Source organism: Osmerus eperlanus, chromosome 2, assembly GCF_963692335.1.
Source record: "Osmerus eperlanus chromosome 2, fOsmEpe2.1, whole genome shotgun sequence".
NCBI lineage: Eukaryota > Metazoa > Chordata > Actinopteri > Osmeriformes > Osmeridae > Osmerus > Osmerus eperlanus.
This window is the reverse complement of record NC_085019.1, coordinates 22,745,383-22,765,833: the sequence shown is the minus strand read 5'-3', so window position 1 is coordinate 22,765,833 and position 20,451 is coordinate 22,745,383. Positions and strand designations below refer to the sequence as shown.

The window sequence follows — 20,451 nt, the reverse complement described above, 5'->3', positions numbered from 1 at the left end:
ATGAGAATAACCAATATGGTCCCATATGCAATATTTTCCTCATGGCCCGCCCAAACATTTCTTCACATTGTTGAAGCCTGTGCGCGCTCACGTCTCGTAAACGCGCCCCGCCCGCCTGCGCTCCGGAGCGAGCCCAAACCCTCCCTACTGTATCGATGAAGTTGTTTCAAAGATGGCGGATTTCCTGCCGTCCCGGTCCCTTTTATCTGTATGTTTTCCTAACTGTCTCCTTACAAACAGTGAGGCAGATCAGGTGAGGAAATCTAAAGAGATCGATAAATGTCTCAGTCGGGATAAGACGTATGTAAAACGGCTAGTGAAGATTTTGCTACTCGGAGCGGGCGAGAGCGGCAAGTCCACTTTCCTCAAGCAGATGCGCATCATCCATGGGCAAGACTTCGATCAGAGGGCCAAAGAAGAGTTCAAAGGCACAATTTTTAGCAATGTAATAAAAGGTAAGTTTGGATCAAGCGGTTGTCGTGCTGTTCTTAATGGCTCTGGCGAGTTGGGTGCTTCTTTGGGTTTATTTGGAGGGTTTAAACTGAGTGGGAAGTAGCATGCTAGCTATGCTAGCCAGCGGTGACTTGTGCCATCTCTTTATTGCCGTGCTAGCTCGGTAGACAGGCGCAAGGCTATCTTAGCTAGCAGCAGCTAGCTGTTCAGCTAGTTTATCGTTACTAGCTGGCTGGCTAGCACACTACCAGAGAGCACACACAAAGCTACAAGAAACGCCCATGTTGTTTGAAAGTGCTTGTCCACTGTGGGACCGAATAGAGACGTACGTTTCAAAGCACACTAGATCCTTCACCTATATTATTTACAGTATGATATGCATTACGACAGAAACAAATTAGTAAACACTAGCGAGAAAGCTAGTTTAGAGTTTGGCAGTTTGTTAGCTTGGATAGCTATCTGTTAAAAGTTATCGGTGGCTGATTACAGACACAAAGCTAGCTCTAACTAGTCTAATAGTTAAGGTGACTAGTCTGGTGTAATCGTTTTCACATGCGAATGATTTACACAAAATAAACGCTAGCCAGCTGGTATTTATAGCTAGCTCGAAGGCTTGGCCAGCAATTAATGTGATAATGTTGTTCACTGTCGTCATCTAGCTAGACAGCATGGCCTGTATTATGACAAGAGTTCACGGATGGTTTAGCAAGCACAGTTAGCGCTGTTGTGTTTCAGATCAAGTGTAATGGATTCCCATTGCCTAACAATCACATTAGACATTTGTTTGCTTTTGTGTAACAAATAATCAGTTGTATTTAGGGGGTTGCAGCATGCAATGGGTTTGACAAGCAAACGATATGTGGTCGGATTATGTAGTGTGCAGATTGAGTTGAACATTCAGTTTGATGGACTTCAGCCACTACTTTCCTCAGTGATACGGAGACCCGTGTTCAGGGGTCACCTAAGGGCTCAGGGCAGTGCGGGGTAAGTGTTTTAGACTGGGCGAAATGATCTCTGATCTCCAGAAAATGTTTGTGAGACAGCACCTGATATGCCAACAAAGGCATTGCGTTCTCTGCCACAAAAAAAAAACCCAGTCTTTTGTTAAACATGTGGAATGACACGTGGTTTCTATAGGCTCATACTTGTGTGTAGTTTGAGTTGATGTGATGTGCCCACTGGACGCTAATCTTGAATTTAAAGAACACATCACGTCATTGAAACCCAGTCAGGATCCCACATATCACTGTACACAGCAGTATTTCCCCTAGAATCCAAACGTTTCAGCAAAGCTGAATCACACGGGGGTATTTTTAACTTTCATGTAGGGGTTAAGGGGGGTTTCCCCTAACGTGCTGTCACTGTCGCTAAGGAAACCATATAACAGAGAGAGGTGGAAATGGGGGCTTACATCAGCACAGAGCAGCACAAGATCCCCCCAATCGAAAGCATTGTTCTGCAAGAGACGCGGAACCCTAATAGAAACTTATCTCATGACCCAACAGACAGGAAATGTGAACTAAGGTGCATGGATGGATGGGTTGGATGCAGCCATGCTGTCTGGGGGGGTCACGGGGTGACACGTGAGACCAACTCAAAGGTCAAGATCAAGCCTTGACCATTCAGGGAGGGGGCTGCTGGACGTATGGGGAGAATGACAAAACCCTCAGTTGATTTTACTGCCATAGTTCCTGTGACCTCTTTCGATCGATCAGCGTCCTAATGCTCAGGGTGCCGTTCAACAACGCCAGTGTTCGCTCACTTAGCCCCTATTGTCTCCTGCAGTCTTCTGCCTGTGTGACCCGTACGGGTGCAGAGTTTCGAACAAGAGAGACTGGTCGGTCCCGGCCTCCACTGGAACCCGTCTCCAGAGAATACTCAACATTCTAGTTCTTATCCCTCCCTGCCTTGTTATGTTAACGTCGCGAAACTTCCTAGAGACTCATTTGAATTCCGCAGGAATTCGAGCGCCGCTCTGCTCGGCGGCGCTCGTCTTCCAACGCGGCGTCCGGTCGAGGGGCGTTTGCCACGCCGTGTGAGGAGGGGCGGTGGCGGTGACACCGGCACGCTCGTCCAAGGGGGGGGGTTGTCGACGTCGGGGAGAAGCGCGAGTAGCTCGACTTCCTCTCGTGGCAAAGTCGTTGTTGTGGGTGGAGATGAAGAAAGAAAAACTCCCTCCGTTTGTGAGAAGTGCGGAACGGGTCACTCAGCGTTACGCTGCAACGTGAACTGCAGGTCGTTTATTGGTGTTACCAAAAAAGGGGGGGAGGGGAAGTATTCCTTGAAGTGGAACTGTGGGGCTAGCTTGTTGCGCGTGTTCACCCATGTGTACATGATCTTGTGGAAAAGGACGGAAGTCTGCGTGTGTAGCTCAGGGATTTTGATTTGAAAAACCCTCGGTGTTGTGGGGGATGTGAAACTCTGTTTGTCCCGTCCACTTTCCCTTGGTGCATCTTGCTTAGACGACCCCCTGGGCGTCCTGTCTGTCCGTGTCACCTACGGACAACCCAGAGGCACAGACCCCTCCGCTTGGCACCTCGTGGCACAGCGCTCTTTCGAAAAGAGTTCGACAGCTACGGGCACCATTGACACACGGGAGTCTGTCAGTTGAAAGCCTTTAGCGTGTCCCTGGGATGGACTAGTTGGCGCTGCAGTCGCCGGCTAGCCTGTGTGAGTCCCAGGCCCCTGGTGCTGTGGGCTGGTGCTGGGAGTGAGGTGTGTTCCCCTGGTGCTGGGAGTGAGGTGTGTTCCCCTGGTGCTGGGAGTGAGGTGTGTTCCCCTGGTGCTGGGAGTGAGGTGTGTTCCCCTGGTGCTGGGAGTGAGGTGTGTTCCCCTGGTGCTGGGAGTGAGGTGTGTTCCCCTGGTGCTGGGAGCGAGGTGTGTTCCCCTGGTGCTGGGAGTGAGGTGTGTTCCCCTGGTGCTGGGAGCGAGGTGTGTTCCCCTGGTGCTGGGGGCTGGTGCTGGGAGCGAGGTGTGTTCCCCTGGTGCTGGGAGTGAGGTGTGTTCCCCTGGTGCTGGGAGCGAGGTGTGTTCCCCTGGTGCTGGGAGTGAGGTGTGTTCCCCTGGTGCTGGGGGCGAGATGTGTTCCCCTGGTGCTGGGAGCGAGGTGTGTTCCCCTGGGGCTGGGGGCTGGTGCTGGGAGCGAGGTGTGTTCCCCTGGGGCTGGTGCTGGGAGCGAGGTGTGTTCCCCTGGTGCTGGGAGCGAGGTGTGTTCCCCTGGTGCTGGGGGCTGGTGCTGGGAGCGAGGTGTGTTCCCCTGGGGCTGGGGGCTGGTGCTGGGAGCGAGGTGTGTTCCCCTGGGGCTGGTGCTGGGAGCGAGGTGTGTTCCCCTGGTGCTGGGAGCGAGGTGTGTTCCCCTGGTGCTGGGGGCTGGTGCTGGGAGTGAGGTGTGTTCCCCTGGTGCTGTGGGCTGGTGCTGGGAGCGAGGTGTGTTCCCCTGGTGCTGGGAGCGAGGTGTGTTCCCCTGGTGCTGGGGGCTGGTGCTGGGGGCGAGGTGTGTTCCCCTGGTGCTGGGGGCTGGTGCTGGGGGCGAGGTGTGTTCCCCTGGTGCTGGGGGCTGGTGCTGGGAGCGAGGTGTGTTCCCCTGGGCCCCTGGTGCTGTGGGCTGGTGCTGGGAGCGAGGTGTGTTCCCCCAGGCCTCTAAGCCGAGCACTGATCCCTCCCTGGCTCTGGTGGAGACCAGTGCCTCAGACACGCATGCGTTTTGCATCCTGCTATTGTTTACCCCCCCGTCCTCCCCTGGTCCCCTGACCACCATGGTCCAGATTGCCTACATGCTCAGCTGGGACTAATGAGAAAGAGAGAGAGGGAGGGGGGTAGAGAGAGGGAGGGAGAGAGAGAAAGAGAGATGGAGAAGGAAGAGCGATCCAGCTTCATATTTTGAAGCAACAAAACAGCTTCTTGTGAAGAACCTAGGAGATCTGTCTGCTCCTGTACAGACTGGGGTTTGACTGGACCACGTTTGACCTCCAAGTGGCCAGGACAGGCTGCCGCCCCCCCACCCCAGCCTGCCCTCCAGACAGCCTGCTCATGCTGCAACCACTCATTGTTCGAGTTGTATTTTCCAGAATATTCCTTGAAATTTGGGGCTGGTAATCAGGGCTGGTAATCAGAAGGTTGCCGGTTCGATTCCCCGCCGTGCAAAATGACGTTGTGTCCTCGGGCAAGGCACTTCACCATACTTGCCTCGGGGGGGAATGTCCCTGTACTTACTGTAAGTCGCTCTGGATAAGAGCGTCTGCTAAATGACTAAATGTTGCGGGAACTCAGAGGTCACGCTGGGTTATATAACGTCAGTGTGGGTCACAGGTCAAGCCTTGTTTTCACCCCACAAGGCCACCTGTTTCAGGTGCACCCTGCAGGACCTCCCAACAGAACTACCCGCCGTCCCACTTCTCCAACACCTTCCGGAAGGTGTTGGAGCACTCGTCTGCTACTAAAGCAGAGGGATGGACCTCCAGACAGGGACTTTTTCCAGCGGTTCCAGGGGGAGATTGGAGCCTGCTGGCGTGGGTGTGATGCCGGCATGCTGGATGGCTAATGGTCCATTAGCACGAGGGCATGTGAGGCGGGGGCTAATGTGTGTCTGCATGTCTGCTATTGATCATGACCTGCAGTGTAGCTCGGTCATTACCACGAGTCAGTCCCCCACTGGAGAGGACGAGGGGAGGTTGGCGGCGGGCGGGGGGGGGGGATATTGTAACACGTCTGTGTGTGTGTGTCTCACAAGTCCAGACTCATTCCCCCCCGTTCCAAAAAAAGGCAGATTCCACTCAACCTCCATTCCTGCCAGGCTCAGGAACATTCTGGAATGAGGGAGACCTGTACGCACAGGAGCCAGAGGGAAGAGTTGAGGGCTTCAGTCCAGCGGAACATATGGATTGCCTCACATGCCCTTAACCACGCATGTAGCTGGGTACTGTCACCATACCTACCGGCATCGACATCTCCTCGGGGGGCGGTGTTTGGCTGCCTCGGTGGTCAGGAGGGGCCGGGGCTGGGGCAGGCATGGGAGGAGGAGGGGGGGGGGGGGGTAGGGTGCTGGATGGACCTGTGTTGTGTCAGCTTGGCTAAACACCGGCCTGGAGTGTGTGTGTGTGTTTACAGTGTCCGTTTTTTCTGTATCTACTATCTGGTTATATTGCCTGTAGTTAACAATGTGTGTGTGTGTGGGAGGGAGAGAGAGGGAGGGGGAGAAACGGAAAGGGGAGGATTAGCTCACCTCTCACCACAGGAACAGCGCACAGGCACATTGGTGTCACCACCAGAAACAACCCCCCCCCCCCCCCTCCCGCCACCTTCTCGTGTGGAACGGTCCACATCACTAGCACAGAGATGGACTGAACCACATTGTAAGAGCAGGGGTGGACCGCCCCACGGCTGGAAGCAGCAGGCCTGCTGTGTCATTCAGCTTGACGTTTCCTTGAGGAAAGGAAGCGACTCTGGAGACCAGACGATATCAAGCCAACCGTCGACAAGCAGGAATAAATACCATTTATTGGAACACGACTATTCTTTTCTACTGCATTATCTCAATCCTGTCCTATCTGCACCCAGAATTTGGGAGGAACAGATTTATTTGAAAGCTTATACATCAGAATAATGCTTTTAATTATAAATATAAATAAATAAAAATAAATTATATATAAATATTTGTATTTACGGACTAAGAGTGTAGGGGTGGGCTTTACCATGTGACCAGTAGGGATGTGGGCAGGGCAGGGCTGTTAGACAACCATCTTCCAGGAAGGGTTTCCAACGAGGAAGGGCTAGGGTGGACTGACTTGGCTCACTCGCAAGGACGCAACTATTTATAACCTCGGCGATGGCTGAAACTCTTCACACCACTGCTCAGTGTATTTAGTGTACACACACGTGTGTGTGCGTCAGTGCAGAGTGTGTGTGTGTGTGTGTGCAGCATGTGTGTGTCTTCCTGTGACAGTTTCACATGCTATCTGAAGGCTGTACTGCACGGCAGGAGACGGTCGTCTCTATAGATGGAGTTGTGCGAAGACGCATTTTAGACGTGTCCATTTTTGGGCTACGACGTCATGGTAACATGGTACGTGATAGCCGCTAGTCACCAGAGGCTTCACGTTGGAAGCCTCTGGATTCCTTCAGCGTCCGGCTCAGTAGAGGGCAGAGGGCGTGGAAGAGGAGCACCCCCTCGGCGCAGCTCTCCGGTGGCACGGTGGGTTTAAACGGTCGCCTCACAGCAAGAAGGTTCCGGGTTCGATTCCTGCTTCAGGGCGTGGCGTGTCTGTTCTCTCAGGGAGCTACCGGGGGGGGGGGGGGGGGGTGCCCAACCAACCAACCAACCAACCTACAAAGACATCCAGCTTTTTCCTTCCTAACCTGTTTCTCTCTCTCTACCTCTCTCTACCCCTCTCTCTACCCCTCTCTCTACCCCTCTCTCTACCTCTCTCTCTACCCCTCTCTCTACCTCTCTCTACCTCTCGCAGGCGTGCGCGTGCTGGTGGACGCCCGGGAGAAGCTCTGCATCCCCTGGGGCGAGCCGTCCAACCAGAAGCACGGGGAGACGGTGATGGCGTTCGACACGCGCTCGGCCCAGGGCCAGGTGCAGGCCGGCCTCTTCCTCAAGTACCTGCCCGCCATCAGGGCCCTGTGGGCCGACACGGGCATCCAGCACGCCTACGACCGCCGCCGCGAGTTCCAGCTGGTGAGCAGCACACACACACACACACACCCCTCTGTCCTTAGCCCCGGGGTCTGACTCTCACAGTCAGCAATTCGCGCGCTTGCCAATCCGATGACGAGCAATTCCTCCGATGATGACTTGCGCCGATTCGAGCCTCAAAGCAGGAAGTGTGCGAGGTCATGTGATGTACAGAACAACAAAAAAAACTGACGTGGATACGCTGCTGCGTCCAGACGGTAGGAACGAATGTCCGTAGCCAATGAGAGCATCTCTAGGGTTGGGGTTAACCCCAGAGCGATCCACCCTCGACCCGTCGCGACCAAACCGCGGTGACGACTTTCCGAGTCCTCTTTGACCGAGTGGCGTTGTCCTCGGCGTGGCGGCGTTACGGCACGCTCGCTCTCCCACTTCTCCAAACACTCACTTCCACCGGGCCCTCCCTCTCTCTCTCTCTCTCTGTCTGTCTCTGTCTCTCTGTCTGTCTCTCTGTCTGTCTCTCTGTCTGTCTGTCTCTCTCTCTGTCTCTCTGTCTGTCTGTCTCTGTCTCTCTCTATGTCTCTCTGTCTGTCTGTCTCTCTCTCTCTCTGTCTGTCTCTCTCTCTCTCTCTCTCTCTCTCTCTCTCTCTCTCTCTCTCTCTCTCTCTCTCTCTCTCCTCTTACACAAGCGGAGTGTGACCCTGAGGTGTGTGCAGTCATAAATAGTCATAAATGACCTTTCCCCCTGAGTCTGGGAGGCTGATATTGAGAGAGGGAGAATGAGACGGAGGGAGGGAGAATGAGAGAGAGACAGGGAGACGGAGGGAGGGAGGGAGAATGAGAGAGAGACAGGGGGAGGGAGGGAGAATGAGAGACAGGGAGACGGACGGAGGGAGGGAGGGAGAATGAGAGTGAGACAGGGAGACGGACGGAGGGAGGGAGGGAGAATGAGAGAGAGACAGGGAGACGGAGGGAGGGAGAATGAGAGAGAGGGAGGGAGAATGAGAGAGAGACAGGGAGACGGAGGGAGGGAGGGAGAGGAGTGATCTGGACCGTCATCATGGGTGACGCACACACACACGCTCCTCTTCAGCCCTCTGTTCCTTTCTCGTACCTGTGTGTGTGTGTCTGCCCCCGTCTCCCTCCCTCCCAAGTATCCGTTTCTTCCCTGCTGCATCTCTAAATCGATCCTGGTTTTCCTGTCATTGAAGTCCTTAAGACCCCCCCCCGACACACACACACACACTGCAGTGATTCAGCTCCATGACCCAAAGCCAGACATGTTTGTCCCGTTTCAGACCCCACTATGTTCTACAGTGGTTGTGACACATGTCAGAATTCATGCAAATGGTGTATGTCCCGTCCCCCACTGACTTGTAAAGAGGCTGGAGGAGACAGGGGAGGAAAGGGGGGGGGGGGGGGGGAGAGGAAACCAAACAAAACACTTTTGTGTGCAGTAATCCGCGGACCGCGTGTACTGGGTGCCAAACATGTCAGGCTTCCTGCTTTCACAACCTCCCAGCCCCCTCCCTCTCCCCCCCCGCACCACACACACACACGCCCGCCTGCCTGCCTGCCTATACTGTTCAGCTCCTGGACGTTCTAGAGGGACAAACGAACGCTGAGTCAGTGAAGCATTACCGCTCGTTTTTTGGGCTAGTTTGTTTGCAGGCAGGCCGGCACGTACACACACAAACACACAGATCAGCCCTCTTGGGCATTACACACACACACACACTGCTAAGTTCACAAACATTGACCCCAGAGCAAGACCTGTTCTGAGTCTTTAAGTAAAGCCCAAGACCCCCCTCCTTCCTGTTCCTAGACATGACATAACCTGATCCCCTGCTTACAGCTGTCCCTAATGCCGACACACACACACACACACACAGCTGAAATACACACCCCCTCCCCTCTGTGGGCTGGGAGTGTTCCAGTGTGCTGGGAGGAGTTTGGGTGGTGTGGCAGGTGAGGAGAGGTCAGACTGGGGCCTGGGGTCCAGTCATATCTGAGCAGGCTGTGGAAAAGCATCAGTATCTCTCTCTCTCTCTCTCTCTCTCTCTCTCTCTCTCTCTCTCTCTCTCTCTCTCTCTCTCTCTCATATTGAGAGAGGGAGAATGAGAGAGAGACAGGGAGACGGAGGGAGGGAGGGAGGGAGGGAGAATGGGAGACGGACGGAGGGAGAATGAGAGACAGGGAGACGGACGGAGGGAGGGAGGGAGAATGAGAGAGAGACAGGGAGACGGACGGAGGGAGGGAGGGAGAATGAGAGAGAGACAGGGAGACGGACGGAGGGAGGGAGAATGAGAGAGAGGGAGGGAGAATGAGAGAGAGACAGGGAGACGGAGGGAGGGAGGGAGAGGAGTGATCTGGACCGTCATCATGGGTGGCGGTCACTCGTCTGACTCCATCAGCGCTGCGTTATTGTGGCGGAGCTGCTCATGGTTAACCTGACCAGGTGACGTCACCAGACGGCTTGTTACACAGAAGCATCCGGGAAGTCGTCCTGGGAAACTGGGTAGAAAAAGGCAGGCGCTTTCACAAACAAACACCAGGAAGAGCCCGTCTACTCAGGTGGGTCTGCCTAGTCATATGACGTCTGCCTAGTCATGTGACTTCCCCCTGTGTGTGTGTGTGTGTGACAGAGAGCGTGGAGCAGTGTGAGGTGAATTTGGTAAAGGGTTAGAAGCAGACCTCTGCATGTCTCTAACCTGTGAACAGAGCAGATTCACCCTCACGTGATGGGCTTGAATGTGCCACACACACACCATACACTCACACATCATACACACACACACACACCACTCACTCACCAGACACACACACACCATACGTACACTGCCTATCACCACGGAGACGAAACGTGGTGTCTCTGCTGACGTCACTTACAAGGACAACACCCTGCGATGCTGCACCCACCCCTATGTTCTGTCACGGAACATTAAGATCACACACACACACACTCCCGCCACACGCACGCACACACTCACCCCCACACACACACACTTGAACTCCCTCTTGTTTGTTTGTTCCTTTTTCATTCAGTTTGCGCTGCACCCTGGCATCTTGTTCCTATTACTCAGAGGATTCAGTTATAGATGTGGCTCTCATGGAGCTGTGTGGGTGTGTGTGTGTGTGTGTGTGTGTGTGTGTGTGTGTGTGTATATGATGTGTGAGTGTATGAGTGTGTGGTGTGTGGGTGTGTATATGATGTGTGAGTGTGTGGTGTGTGTGTATATGATGTGTGAGTGTATGAGTGTGTGGTGTGTGTGTGTATATGATGTGTGAGTGTATGAGTGTGTGGTGTGTGTGTGTGTGTGTATATGATGAGTGTGTGTGTGGGTGTGTGTGGCAGTTGGCTCTGCTGTGTGCTTCCCCATTTATTTTTTTTAAAGCCACCCTTGGCGCACGGTCACCTCATGTCATGCTAGCGCCTCGTTTACGGCGAGCCTGCCTCTGTTCGCTCTGAACAGCGGCGTTGGGAGATTTCCATCACACGGTCACAGGAAGTCGTCTCGCCACATGGCCTTGATTTCAGAGCACGCTACAGTGTGTGTGTAGAGGTTTGTGTGTGTGTATGTGCGTGGGGAGAGGTGTGTGTGTGTAGAGGTTTGTGTGTGTGTGTGTGTGGGGGGAGAGGTGTGTGTGTGTGTGTAGAGGTTTGTGCGTGTGTGGGGAGAGGTTTGTGTGTGTGTGTGGGGGAGGTTTGTGTAACAGGTCAGGGGGTTGGAACAGAGGCGCATGCCTTTTCTCTATCTGCCTTCTTGCAAAAGGGCTGTGTGTGTGTGTGTGTGTGTGTGTGTGTGTTTAACTATTCTTATGGGGACTTCTGAACTCCTTGTAAACCAAGGAACCATTTTAATTAGTGGGGACCTTATCCTGGTCCTCACAACTTCAAGTGCTATTTTTGGGGTTAGAATTACTGTTAGGGTTAGAATGACATCAATGGTTAAGGTTAGGGAGAACACCATTGTCAGTTGGGCTGAATTGTGTGTCCAATGAGAGCTGGTAAAAGCAGCTTGTGTGTTCACACGTGGCTTGTGTGTTCACGCGTGGCTTGTGTGTTCCTCCTCTTACAGGCCTGACAGGAAGTGAGCAGCTGCCTCTCTCATACCCCTGTCCTACCAAGTTAGCTCTGGTTCTTATTGAATAAAAGGAGCTTTTCCTGAAACTCAGGAGTTGACCAATCGGCACCAAGCTCTGGGTCTGGCCGGCAGACCTCAACACGCTCTTTCTCAGAAGGTTTCTTACTCGACTTCTCCATTGTTGCGTTCTCCATGCTCTCTTCCCACCCTGCAGGATATAACATCACACTGATGTGCTCACACTCCAGCTCTAGGAAAACCTGCTAGTTTTTGGTTCCAGGAACAAACATTTTGGGTACCGAACACAAATCATTTCTTGTTGAAATAATACATTCCGTGTTGGTGGAGTGGTATCTGTGGTCCACAGTGTTTTCAGAGTCAGAATTCTGTTTATTGCTAAGTAGGTTTACACATACGAGGAATTAGCTTTGGTAGGTGGTGTATGACAGTAAACATAGTAGCATAGGAAGAAGAACCTTTTGACTAAGACTCATGGAAACACACATCAACACCATCACAAAACACAGACCTTGAGAGGACGTGTGTGTGTGTTGTCGTGTCACTTAACGGAACAATTCTGACATGAACTGTTCTTTCTCTTCCCCTCCAACCCCGTCTCTCTCTCTCTGTCTCTCTCTCTCTCTCAGGGGGAGTCGGTGAAGTACTTCTTGGACAACCTGGAGAAGCTCGGCCAGTTGGTAAGCCCCTCCCTCCCTGACAGGCAGCCAGAGAGCTAGCCCTCACCCCAGAGAGCTAGCCCTCACCCCAGAGAGCTAGCCCTCACCCCAGAGAGCTAGCCCTCACCCCAGAGAGCTAGCCCTCACCCCAGAGAGCTAGCCCTCACCCCAGAGAGCTAGCCCTCACCCCAGAGAGCTAGCCCTCACCCCAGAGAGCTAGCCCTCACCCCAGAGAGCTAGCCCTCACCCCAGAGAGCTAGCCCTCACCCCAGAGAGCTAGCCCTCACCCCAGAGAGCTAGCCCTCACCCCAGAGAGCTAGCCCTCACCCCAGAGAGCTAACCCTCACCCCAGAGAGCTAGCCCTCAGGCACACACACACACACACAGTGAATAGCCCCATTGGTGTTTAGCAACATGGCCTGGGCCCAGCAGGAACAGGAAGTGGATCAGGGCTTAGTGTTCGAACAGGGAGGAACAGGCTCACCACAGCCCACTGCGAACGCCCCATGTCAAAGAAAAATGTCACTCACAAAGAAAGAAATAAAAGAATGTGCACAGCACACATGCGTGAGATGTGTGTGTGTGTGTGTGGGGTGTGAGTGTGTGTGAGTGTGTGTGTGTGTGTGTGTGTGTGTGTGTGTGGGGTGTGAGTGTGTGTGTGTGTGTGTGTGAGAAAGTGCGGACTCTTGGCTGTGTCCCCGGTGGCTTCCCCTATCGGCCGGATGACCTTTGTGATGTCACCGCGTCTGGAATGTCAGGAATTCGGCTGTGAAACTCGCAGGCTGTTTTACTCAGGAGACGACAATTGTTTTCTCCAGTGTCCCGGAAGCAACGTTCAGCTCAAGACGAGGACCGAGAAGTCTTGGTCAGTCTCGTTCTGACCAATCACACGAGCCAGAATGTGTGTGTGTGTGAACCACAAACCCCAGCAACCTGCTTTCTAGCACGAACACACACACTCATTACTCAAACAGGTTCTTGTGGTCCGGTATATAATTTAAAAAGAAAAAATGCAAATTGTCAGAAGAGGGAATTTCACCAGCCGCTGGAAGCCGTTGGTTTCCAACGTGATATTTGAGAACACACAACTTCCCCATATATACAAACTGTAATGAAACAATTCACAAGTTTCAAGAGCACGTTTTCAGGGTTTATTTAAGGGTGTTTTCGCACAATTACGTTTCTGTCTCATATGGGATGCAGAAACAACATGTAAATCAAAGTAACATGTAAGTTACAAGATGTAAAGCCATCTGTAAGTCAGATGGCTGAGCGGTTAGGGAATTGGGCTAGTAATCTGAAGGTTGCCGGTTCGATTCCCGTCATTCCACAAATGACGTTGTGTCCTCGGGCAAGGCACTTCACCCTACTTGCCTCGGGGGGAATGTCCCTGTACTTACTGTAAGTCGCTCTGGATAAGAGTGTCTGCTAAATGACTAAATGTAAATGAAGTAGTCAAGTTTAGTACTTACCTTCATATCCTTTCCATGCGATGACTGCATGACGTGTGTGACTCAGACACCAGCAGCTGGTGGTCTCCTCTGGGCTCGCTGTCTGTTCTGCATCTTTCTTCAGATCCTGGAGGTTTCGGGGGCAAGCCCCCATAAGGGTTTTCTTCAGCATGTAAAAGGCGTTGCTTAATTGGGTTTAGATCAGGTGACTTTATTTGGCTTTGTTCAGAGTTCTACAGTTGTTGTTTTTTTGTTTAATGTTTTTTGTTGTTACTTGCAACCATTTCGGATCCTTATCTTTAAAAGAAGCCGTTATTAATCTGCCAATCATGGAACGCAAGCCCGCACACACGCGCAGTTTCAGGAACAAAAAGATTATCTTACATGTGGCCCCTAACGATTTGACTGTACAAGCAAGACATTTCACGCACTAAAATAACCACAAATTGTTTCCCTTTTTTTTTGTCTTCTACTTTTTATTTTAGATACTATTATTACTATTTACACCTTACTATTTATAGATTAATATTTTAAATAGAATATTATGATTTGTAGTAGTAGTTTAATTTAGTTTGTCAATCATTAGTTCCCTGGTCTCCTCTCCTGTCCACCAGGACTATCTTCCCAGCCAGCAAGACATCCTTCTGGCCCGGAAGCCCACCAAGGGCATCCACGAGTACGACTTTGAGATCAAGAACGTGCCCTTCAAGATGGTGGACGTGGGGGGCCAGCGCTCGGAGAGGCGGCGCTGGTTCGAGTGCTTCGACTCGGTCACGTCCATCCTCTTCCTCGTCTCGTCCTCCGAGTACGACCAGGTGAGTCTCTCTCTCTCACACACACACACCCCACATTTACATTTAGTCATTTAGCAGACGCTCTTATCCAGACTTACATTAAGTACAGGGACATTCCCCCGAGGCAAGCAGGGTGAAGTGCCTTGCCCAAGGACACAACGTCATTTTGCACGGCCGGGAATCTAACCGGAGACCGTCTGAGTAATAGCCCGATTCCCTAACCGCTCAGCCATCTGACTCCCACAGTCACACTGTCAGACACACTCTCTCACACAAACACACACACATCTGCAGTCACTATCACACACACCCTTTTGACACACACTATCCCCCCCCCCCCCCCCCCTCCAGGTGCTGATGGAGGACCGGCAGACCAACCGCCTGAGCGAGTCTCTCAACATCTTCGAGACCATCGTCAACAACCGCGTGTTCAGCAACGTGTCCATCATCCTGTTCCTCAACAAGACGGACCTGCTGGAGGACAAGGTGAAGAGCGTGCCCATCAAGGACTATTTCCCCGAGTTCGGCGGGGAGGCGCACAGCCTGGCCGACGTGCAGAGCTTCCTGGTGGACTGCTTCCGGAACAAGCGTCGGGAGCAGCAGCAGAAGCCGCTGTACCACCACTTCACCACGGCCATCAACACTGAGAACATTCGCCTGGTGTTCCGTGACGTCAAGGACACCATTCTGCACGACAACCTAAAGCAGCTCATGCTCCAGTGAAACGGCCGCGCAGTTTTTTTTTGTTGTTTTTGTTTTTCGGGTTGTTCGTTTTTTTTGTTTTTTTTTTACGTGAGGAGAGAGAGTCGCCTGAACCTAGCTCCTCCCCCTCCTCTGTTTTCAACTGTCACTTTTGACCCCCCCCCCCCCTCCCTGCCATCCATCGAGTGTAGAACCGCACCACCTATCTTGCCTTTCACCAAACGTCTTTTATTATTAGTCATTTTGATTTTATTTGTATTCTTCTTTTGTGTGCACGGCCATCGTAGTCCTGACCTAAAACCACTGTACAGCCGTGTGACACCTCTAATCTCCTGTCTCAGATGGATTCTTCTAGAACGTCCTGTACCGCTCCTCTGTCCACTCTGTTGGACAAACTCTGTAACTTCTACCCAGGCTGTGGAAGGTGTGCGTGCGTGACGTGTGTGTGTGGGGGGGGTCAAAGGCTGTCTCGTAGAAACCAAGGGCGGGGCATGGTGGCCACCAAGTCAGGGTGGATGTAGGCGGAAGGTGTAGCGATGGCGTGGCTGTACTGACCTGTACTCCCCTCGCGGGCCTTGACAACTGCGAGCGTTAATGCTTCCACCATCACCACCGCGAAATGCCAGTACCGCCGCAGGGTGATGCCCACCACCCCTCTGCGTGGAAATGAGGACTGTTCTAGATGTTTCTGGGGCCTTTTCAATTGGGGGGGGCTTGTTTTCTGCACTGTACTAATCTTTGAATTATTCCACTATTGAGCCTTCTGTACCACTGCCTCCTCATTGAAAAGGGCTAACTCACACACACACACACCGACACACACACACACTCCTGACTCCTGAATCCTGATGCCCTCCTTAAGCTGATTCCTGCCAGGTATAGCTGTAGGTTTCACATGTTCTCGCGTTTTCTTTGACTTTTACTGTAATTTCTAGGTGGTTCTTTTTCCTCTGGTCTTTTTTGTTTTCGTTTTTCTCTCCACACTCACATAAAGACGCGTATCTATCTAGACTTTGTCTCTTTAGTTCCGTGTCCCAGGCGACTGCTGATGGGCACTGCTAGGCAACGGAGGAAGTAGAGAACACACACGGCACTTGCGCTGCAACCACATGAATAAGTAATAATAATAAAAAAAAGAAAATATACTGCAACTGTAGCTTTAGTGGAGGGAATCTAAGCACAGTGTATTAAGCGAATTCTCAGGGCACGTTGTGGACCACTTATTTGTGTATTAGATGCAATGATACTTGTGCCTAAGCCCTTTACAGAGACACTTTAACTTGGTCGTTCTCTCTCTCACACACACACACACACAAACACACAGAGAGAGAGAATGGCTGGCAGAATCTCTTCTGCTTCTCTCGTCTTTCCTTCTTTAACTCCTCCCACTTTGGGCTCTCCTGTTTGCTGTAACTCCTCCCACTTTGGGCTCTCCTGTTTGCTTTAAGCCGCCTTGAGCTCCAGACCTTTAGCCAGCTCAGCTTAAACCTTCCATCTCCCACAGGGGAAAGGGGGGAAATAGTTTGTTGCTGCATTCACCCCCCCCCCCCCCCACACACACACACACACACACACACACACTCTCCTGTCCTTACCGAGAATATGGCTTATTATTTTGTAAAATACGAGCTTTTCAACAGAGTAAAAAGATAGGAAAATGTCTGGTTAGAAGGCGTGTAGGCTAACTTAACGGTTTAACCAGAAGTGTAGGCTAACTAGCGGGTTTTCTTCAAATTTTTATTATATTTTTTTTCCCCAAGTGCTACCCTTTCTCTAAAGGTACAAGTTATTCTCTCAGTCTCCGCCAGTTACTGTCTTGCCGGGTCTGTGGCGACAAACAAAAGGGATAGCGCCAGCTCGCGTAGTGAACCTTCGGAGAAACGGCTAAGCTTGCGCGGTGTGGCCGAACGCCGGTGTTTGTTTATAGACGTTTGTACAACCCTGCCTCTCTCTCTCTGTCTGTCTCTCTCTGTCTCTCTCTGTCTGTCTCTCTCTGTCTCTCCCTCTCTCTCTCTCTCTCTCTCTCTCTCTCTCTCTCTCTCTCTCTCTCTCTCTCTCTCTCTCTCTCTCTCTCTCTCCTGTCTCTCTCTCTCTCATGTCTCTCTCTCTCTCTATGTCTCTGTCTCTCTGTCTCTCTCTCTCTCATGTATATGTATAGTTATGTATCTCACACCACCTCACCATTTTTCTAATCACGATGTAACCCGTCTTACACATGTATTTGTAAGTATGTATGTATCACTGACCCCTGGTGTTTTTATTACAGATTTTTGGTGTGTTGTTGCTGGGGGGTTGTGGATGGGTGTATATTTACAGTGAAATCGGTCTGAAAAAAAAATGTCCAGGCCGTGCTTTTATTCTGTTAGTCCGTCTGTCTGTCGGCATGTCTGTAAACAAAAGATGCTTGTATGTTGTTAACACACACACACACACTTTGTCTGTCCCTTGTTCGGGCCTCTGGTAGCTCCAGGCACCCCCTCCTCAAGCTCCAAGTCGGCCCCAGCAGAGAGCCCTTTTGTCTGGGCTCAGACTGTGTCGTGCCTCATCTTGGCTGGAGGCCCTGGGCTGGGCCGGGGGAGAGAAAGGCATCCTCTTCCCGTCTGCTAGACCGATGTGACTGGTCCTAGTGTCTCTCACGCACACGCTCACGCCACCTGAGTCTGAGCAGGCCAAACGGCCTTGTAATGCTCTTTTGTTGTTGCTGAACCTCTTTTTTGAAGCATGAACACACACACACACACTTCCTAGGGCCTGTAGTGTGCCGCTGGAAGATCATCTCCACAGATCTCTGCTCCCGAGAAGCCCGAATAGCCTTAAGAGGAACGCTTGCGTCCTTCCAGGCCGCTTTGAGCCGGCCGTCTTGAATTGTCCTCCAGTTCTGGACGCCAGGGCTATCTCGCTCTCCGTCTCCAGGTTTGCCGCTCGCTCGTGCCACTTATCCTCTGAAGCCAGGTTCCTCTGCCCCCCTGACCACCAGCCAGGGGGGGGGGGGGGGGGGGGGCAGAGCACCCCCCCCCCCCCCCCCCGACCACCAGCCAGGGGAGGGCTCTGCCTGTAAGAAAGGGTGCTTATGTAGGAAGAGAACCAGTTTGAACAGACCGTTCTGTGCCATCTTCGTGGCGTATCTGGCGCACCAGAACTGGGAAGGTGGAGGGGAGTGACTGGGCTCTCTGTGGTGAGGTGCTATCTGGTGCACCTGGCCCTCCTGGGCTCTCTGTGGTGAGGTGCTATCCGTGTGCCAGCAACTCAGAACGACATTTTCCTGACAAACCCAACAGTTGGAGGCTCACTTTGACCGATGTCGTATAGCCAAGCGGGTCTCCAGCCAACACACAGCCATAACTAGTCTAAACGGAGACCTGCATTTCAGTGTGTTTGAACGCAAGTTTGTTTTTATTTTTTTATTTTTTTCAGGCAACGACTAACCTGTTAGCGAGATGGTATACTCTGCACCGTAGCGGTGGAGCAGAGATACTCAGATACCAGAGGCCTTGTGTTTAAGAGGCCTCAAGCTCCCAAGTTTTAACGCAAACCTTCGGTTTGGAAAAGAGTCGACTCTGGACAAGATTTTCTTGGTCTGAAGATTCTGCCTTGAACCTTTTTGTTGTTGTTGTTTTATAACCGTTTTAAGCGTGTGTCCGGTTCTGTGGCTCTTGTTTTTACATGCTGCTTCCTGGCCCGTGTGGCGAGCGGTCTCTCTGGGACTCCAGCACAGACCTTGAGCGAACAGAATGTGATTCTAGTTCGAAGGATTCTGCAAACTAAGAGGTGGTCAAACTGTGTAGGGGGTCAAATGTGAGCTAAGTCACACAGGCCAGTGTTTTGTCGTGCCAGACTGCACCACTCCACGGCGAGACTTCAGAAAATGTGTAAACGAGAAATAAGGAACACTCCAAAATAATGGACACGTTGGTGACGTTGGTTTCTAATGACGCTGATGCCACTGCTGTCCCATGTGTTTGGCTCTGTGTAATCAAATAAGTTTATTAGGAGAGGGAAAATAAGATATATATGCAAATGATCTGCCAAAATACACTGATCTAGTGCCTCCTATTCCGAGTTCTGCCTCTTTAATTTTCTCCAATCAAGTTGTCTTAAAGTTTTAATTTTTTACTTAGGTTTTTCAAATTTTGCCTCTGAGGTATTTCCGTGCCCTCATATCAAGATTCACATTTGTGTACAATGATTCCAAACCTTAATTTCTCTCAACAGTTTTTGGAAAGACAAAAAATGCTTTCATTGTACAGTCTAACTTATACTGTCTTGCCCTTACTATCCTCTCAATAAAACAAACCATTTTTCAAAATAATCCATGTTCTCTTGTGGTGAAACCGATTGTGCTCTTTACTCCACAATGCCTGCAGCTAAACAGGAGCTCAGGGCAGATTATAATCAACGTGTTGTACCTCAAGCTTGAGCTAGTTAATGCTGTTTAAATGGCAAATATGCACAACGGGATCCGAGCAGATCAGCGATACCAAGAAGGCAGAGTTATTCTCCTTGGTGTCTTGGTGCTCAACTGTTCACCATGTTCTTAGAGTTGGGTTTTCTTCTTCTAAACACAGCAATTCCCTCTGAAGTGTACAGTGTAGATGTGTACAGTATACAGTATATATACAAATGTAAAAAATCTGTTTACACTGATTAATATGCATAAGTAAATGTTTTGATTTCAATAGCAATGAATATGAAAAAAGGTAATTATGATAGTAATAATGCTCTTTTAATAGGCTATATATCCCTTGATATGTACGGATGTACGGTGCATAACAAAATAATAAACTAATCTAGCATAATAAATACATTTAAAATCATAATAACGTTGGCCTGTAACCAGGCGCAGGGAGGTCAGCAGGACAACGTGAGTGGCTGTAACCAGGCGCAGGGAGGTCAGCAGGACAACGTGAGTGGCTGTAACCAGGCGCAGGGAGGTCAGCAGGACAGCATGAGTGGCTGTAACCAGACGCAGGGAGGTCAGCAGGACAGCGTGAGTGGCTGTAACCAGGCGCAGGGAGGTCAGCAGGACAGCCTGAGTGGCTGTAACCAGGCGCAGGGAGGTCAGCAGGACAGCGTGAGTGGCTGTAACCAGGCGCAGGGAGGTCAGCAGGACAGCGTGAGTGGCTGTAACCAGGCGCAGGGAGGTCAGCAGGACAGCCTGAGTGGCTGTAACCAGGCGCAGGGAGGTCAGCAGGACAGCGTGAGTGGCTGTAACCAGGCGCAGGGAGGTCAGCAGGACAGCCTGAGTGGCTGTAACCAGGCGCAGGGAGGTCAGCAGGACAGCGTGAGTGGCTGTAACCAGGCGCAGGGAGGTCAGCAGGACAGCCTGAGTGGCTGTAACCAGGCGCAGGGAGGTCAGCAGGACAGCGTGAGTGGCTGTAACCAGGCGCAGGGAGGTCAGCAGGACAGCGTGAGTGGCTGTAACCAGGCGCAGGGAGGTCAGCAGGACAGCGTGAGTGGCTGTAACCAGGCGCAGGGAGGTCAGCAGGACAGCCTGAGTGGCTGTAACCAGGCGCAGGGAGGTCAGCAGGACAGCCTGAGTGGCTGTAACCAGGCGCAGGGAGGTCAGCAGGACAGCCTGAGTGGCTGTAACCAGGCGCAGGGAGGTCAGCAGGACAGCCTGAGTGGCTGTAACCAGGCGCAGGGAGGTCAGCAGGA

General features: G+C 51.8%; 2 protein-coding genes across 2 annotated transcripts in view; one reads left to right on the top strand and one right to left on the bottom strand.

The window, feature by feature from the left end:
• Positions 1–20,451, bottom strand: part of slc16a6b (solute carrier family 16 member 6b) — a 233,383-nt gene that overhangs the window by 203,755 nt on the left and 9,177 nt on the right. The window lies entirely within an intron of this gene.
• Positions 128–19,105, top strand: gna13b (guanine nucleotide binding protein (G protein), alpha 13b). Its single transcript, XM_062481249.1, has 5 exons — positions 128–455; positions 6,915–7,132; positions 11,820–11,870; positions 13,915–14,115; positions 14,446–19,105. The coding sequence occupies exons 1-5, from the start codon at positions 173–175 to the stop codon at positions 14,815–14,817; spliced, it is 1,125 nt and encodes a 374-aa protein (XP_062337233.1). The 5' UTR covers positions 128–172; the 3' UTR covers positions 14,818–19,105.

What these genes read in the sequence shown, in the direction of transcription:
- gna13b (XM_062481249.1), top strand. Translation starts at nt 173, where the DNA reads ATGGCGGATTTCCTGCCGTCCCGGTCCCTTTTATCTGTATGTTTTCCT. An exon ending in TTTTAGCAATGTAATAAAAG is followed by an intron (nt 456 to 6,914) that starts GTAAGTTTGGAT and finishes TACCTCTCGCAG; the next exon opens with GCGTGCGCGTGCTGGTGGAC. An exon ending in CGTCCTCCGAGTACGACCAG is followed by an intron (nt 14,116 to 14,445) that starts GTGAGTCTCTCT and finishes CCCCCCCTCCAG; the next exon opens with GTGCTGATGGAGGACCGGCA.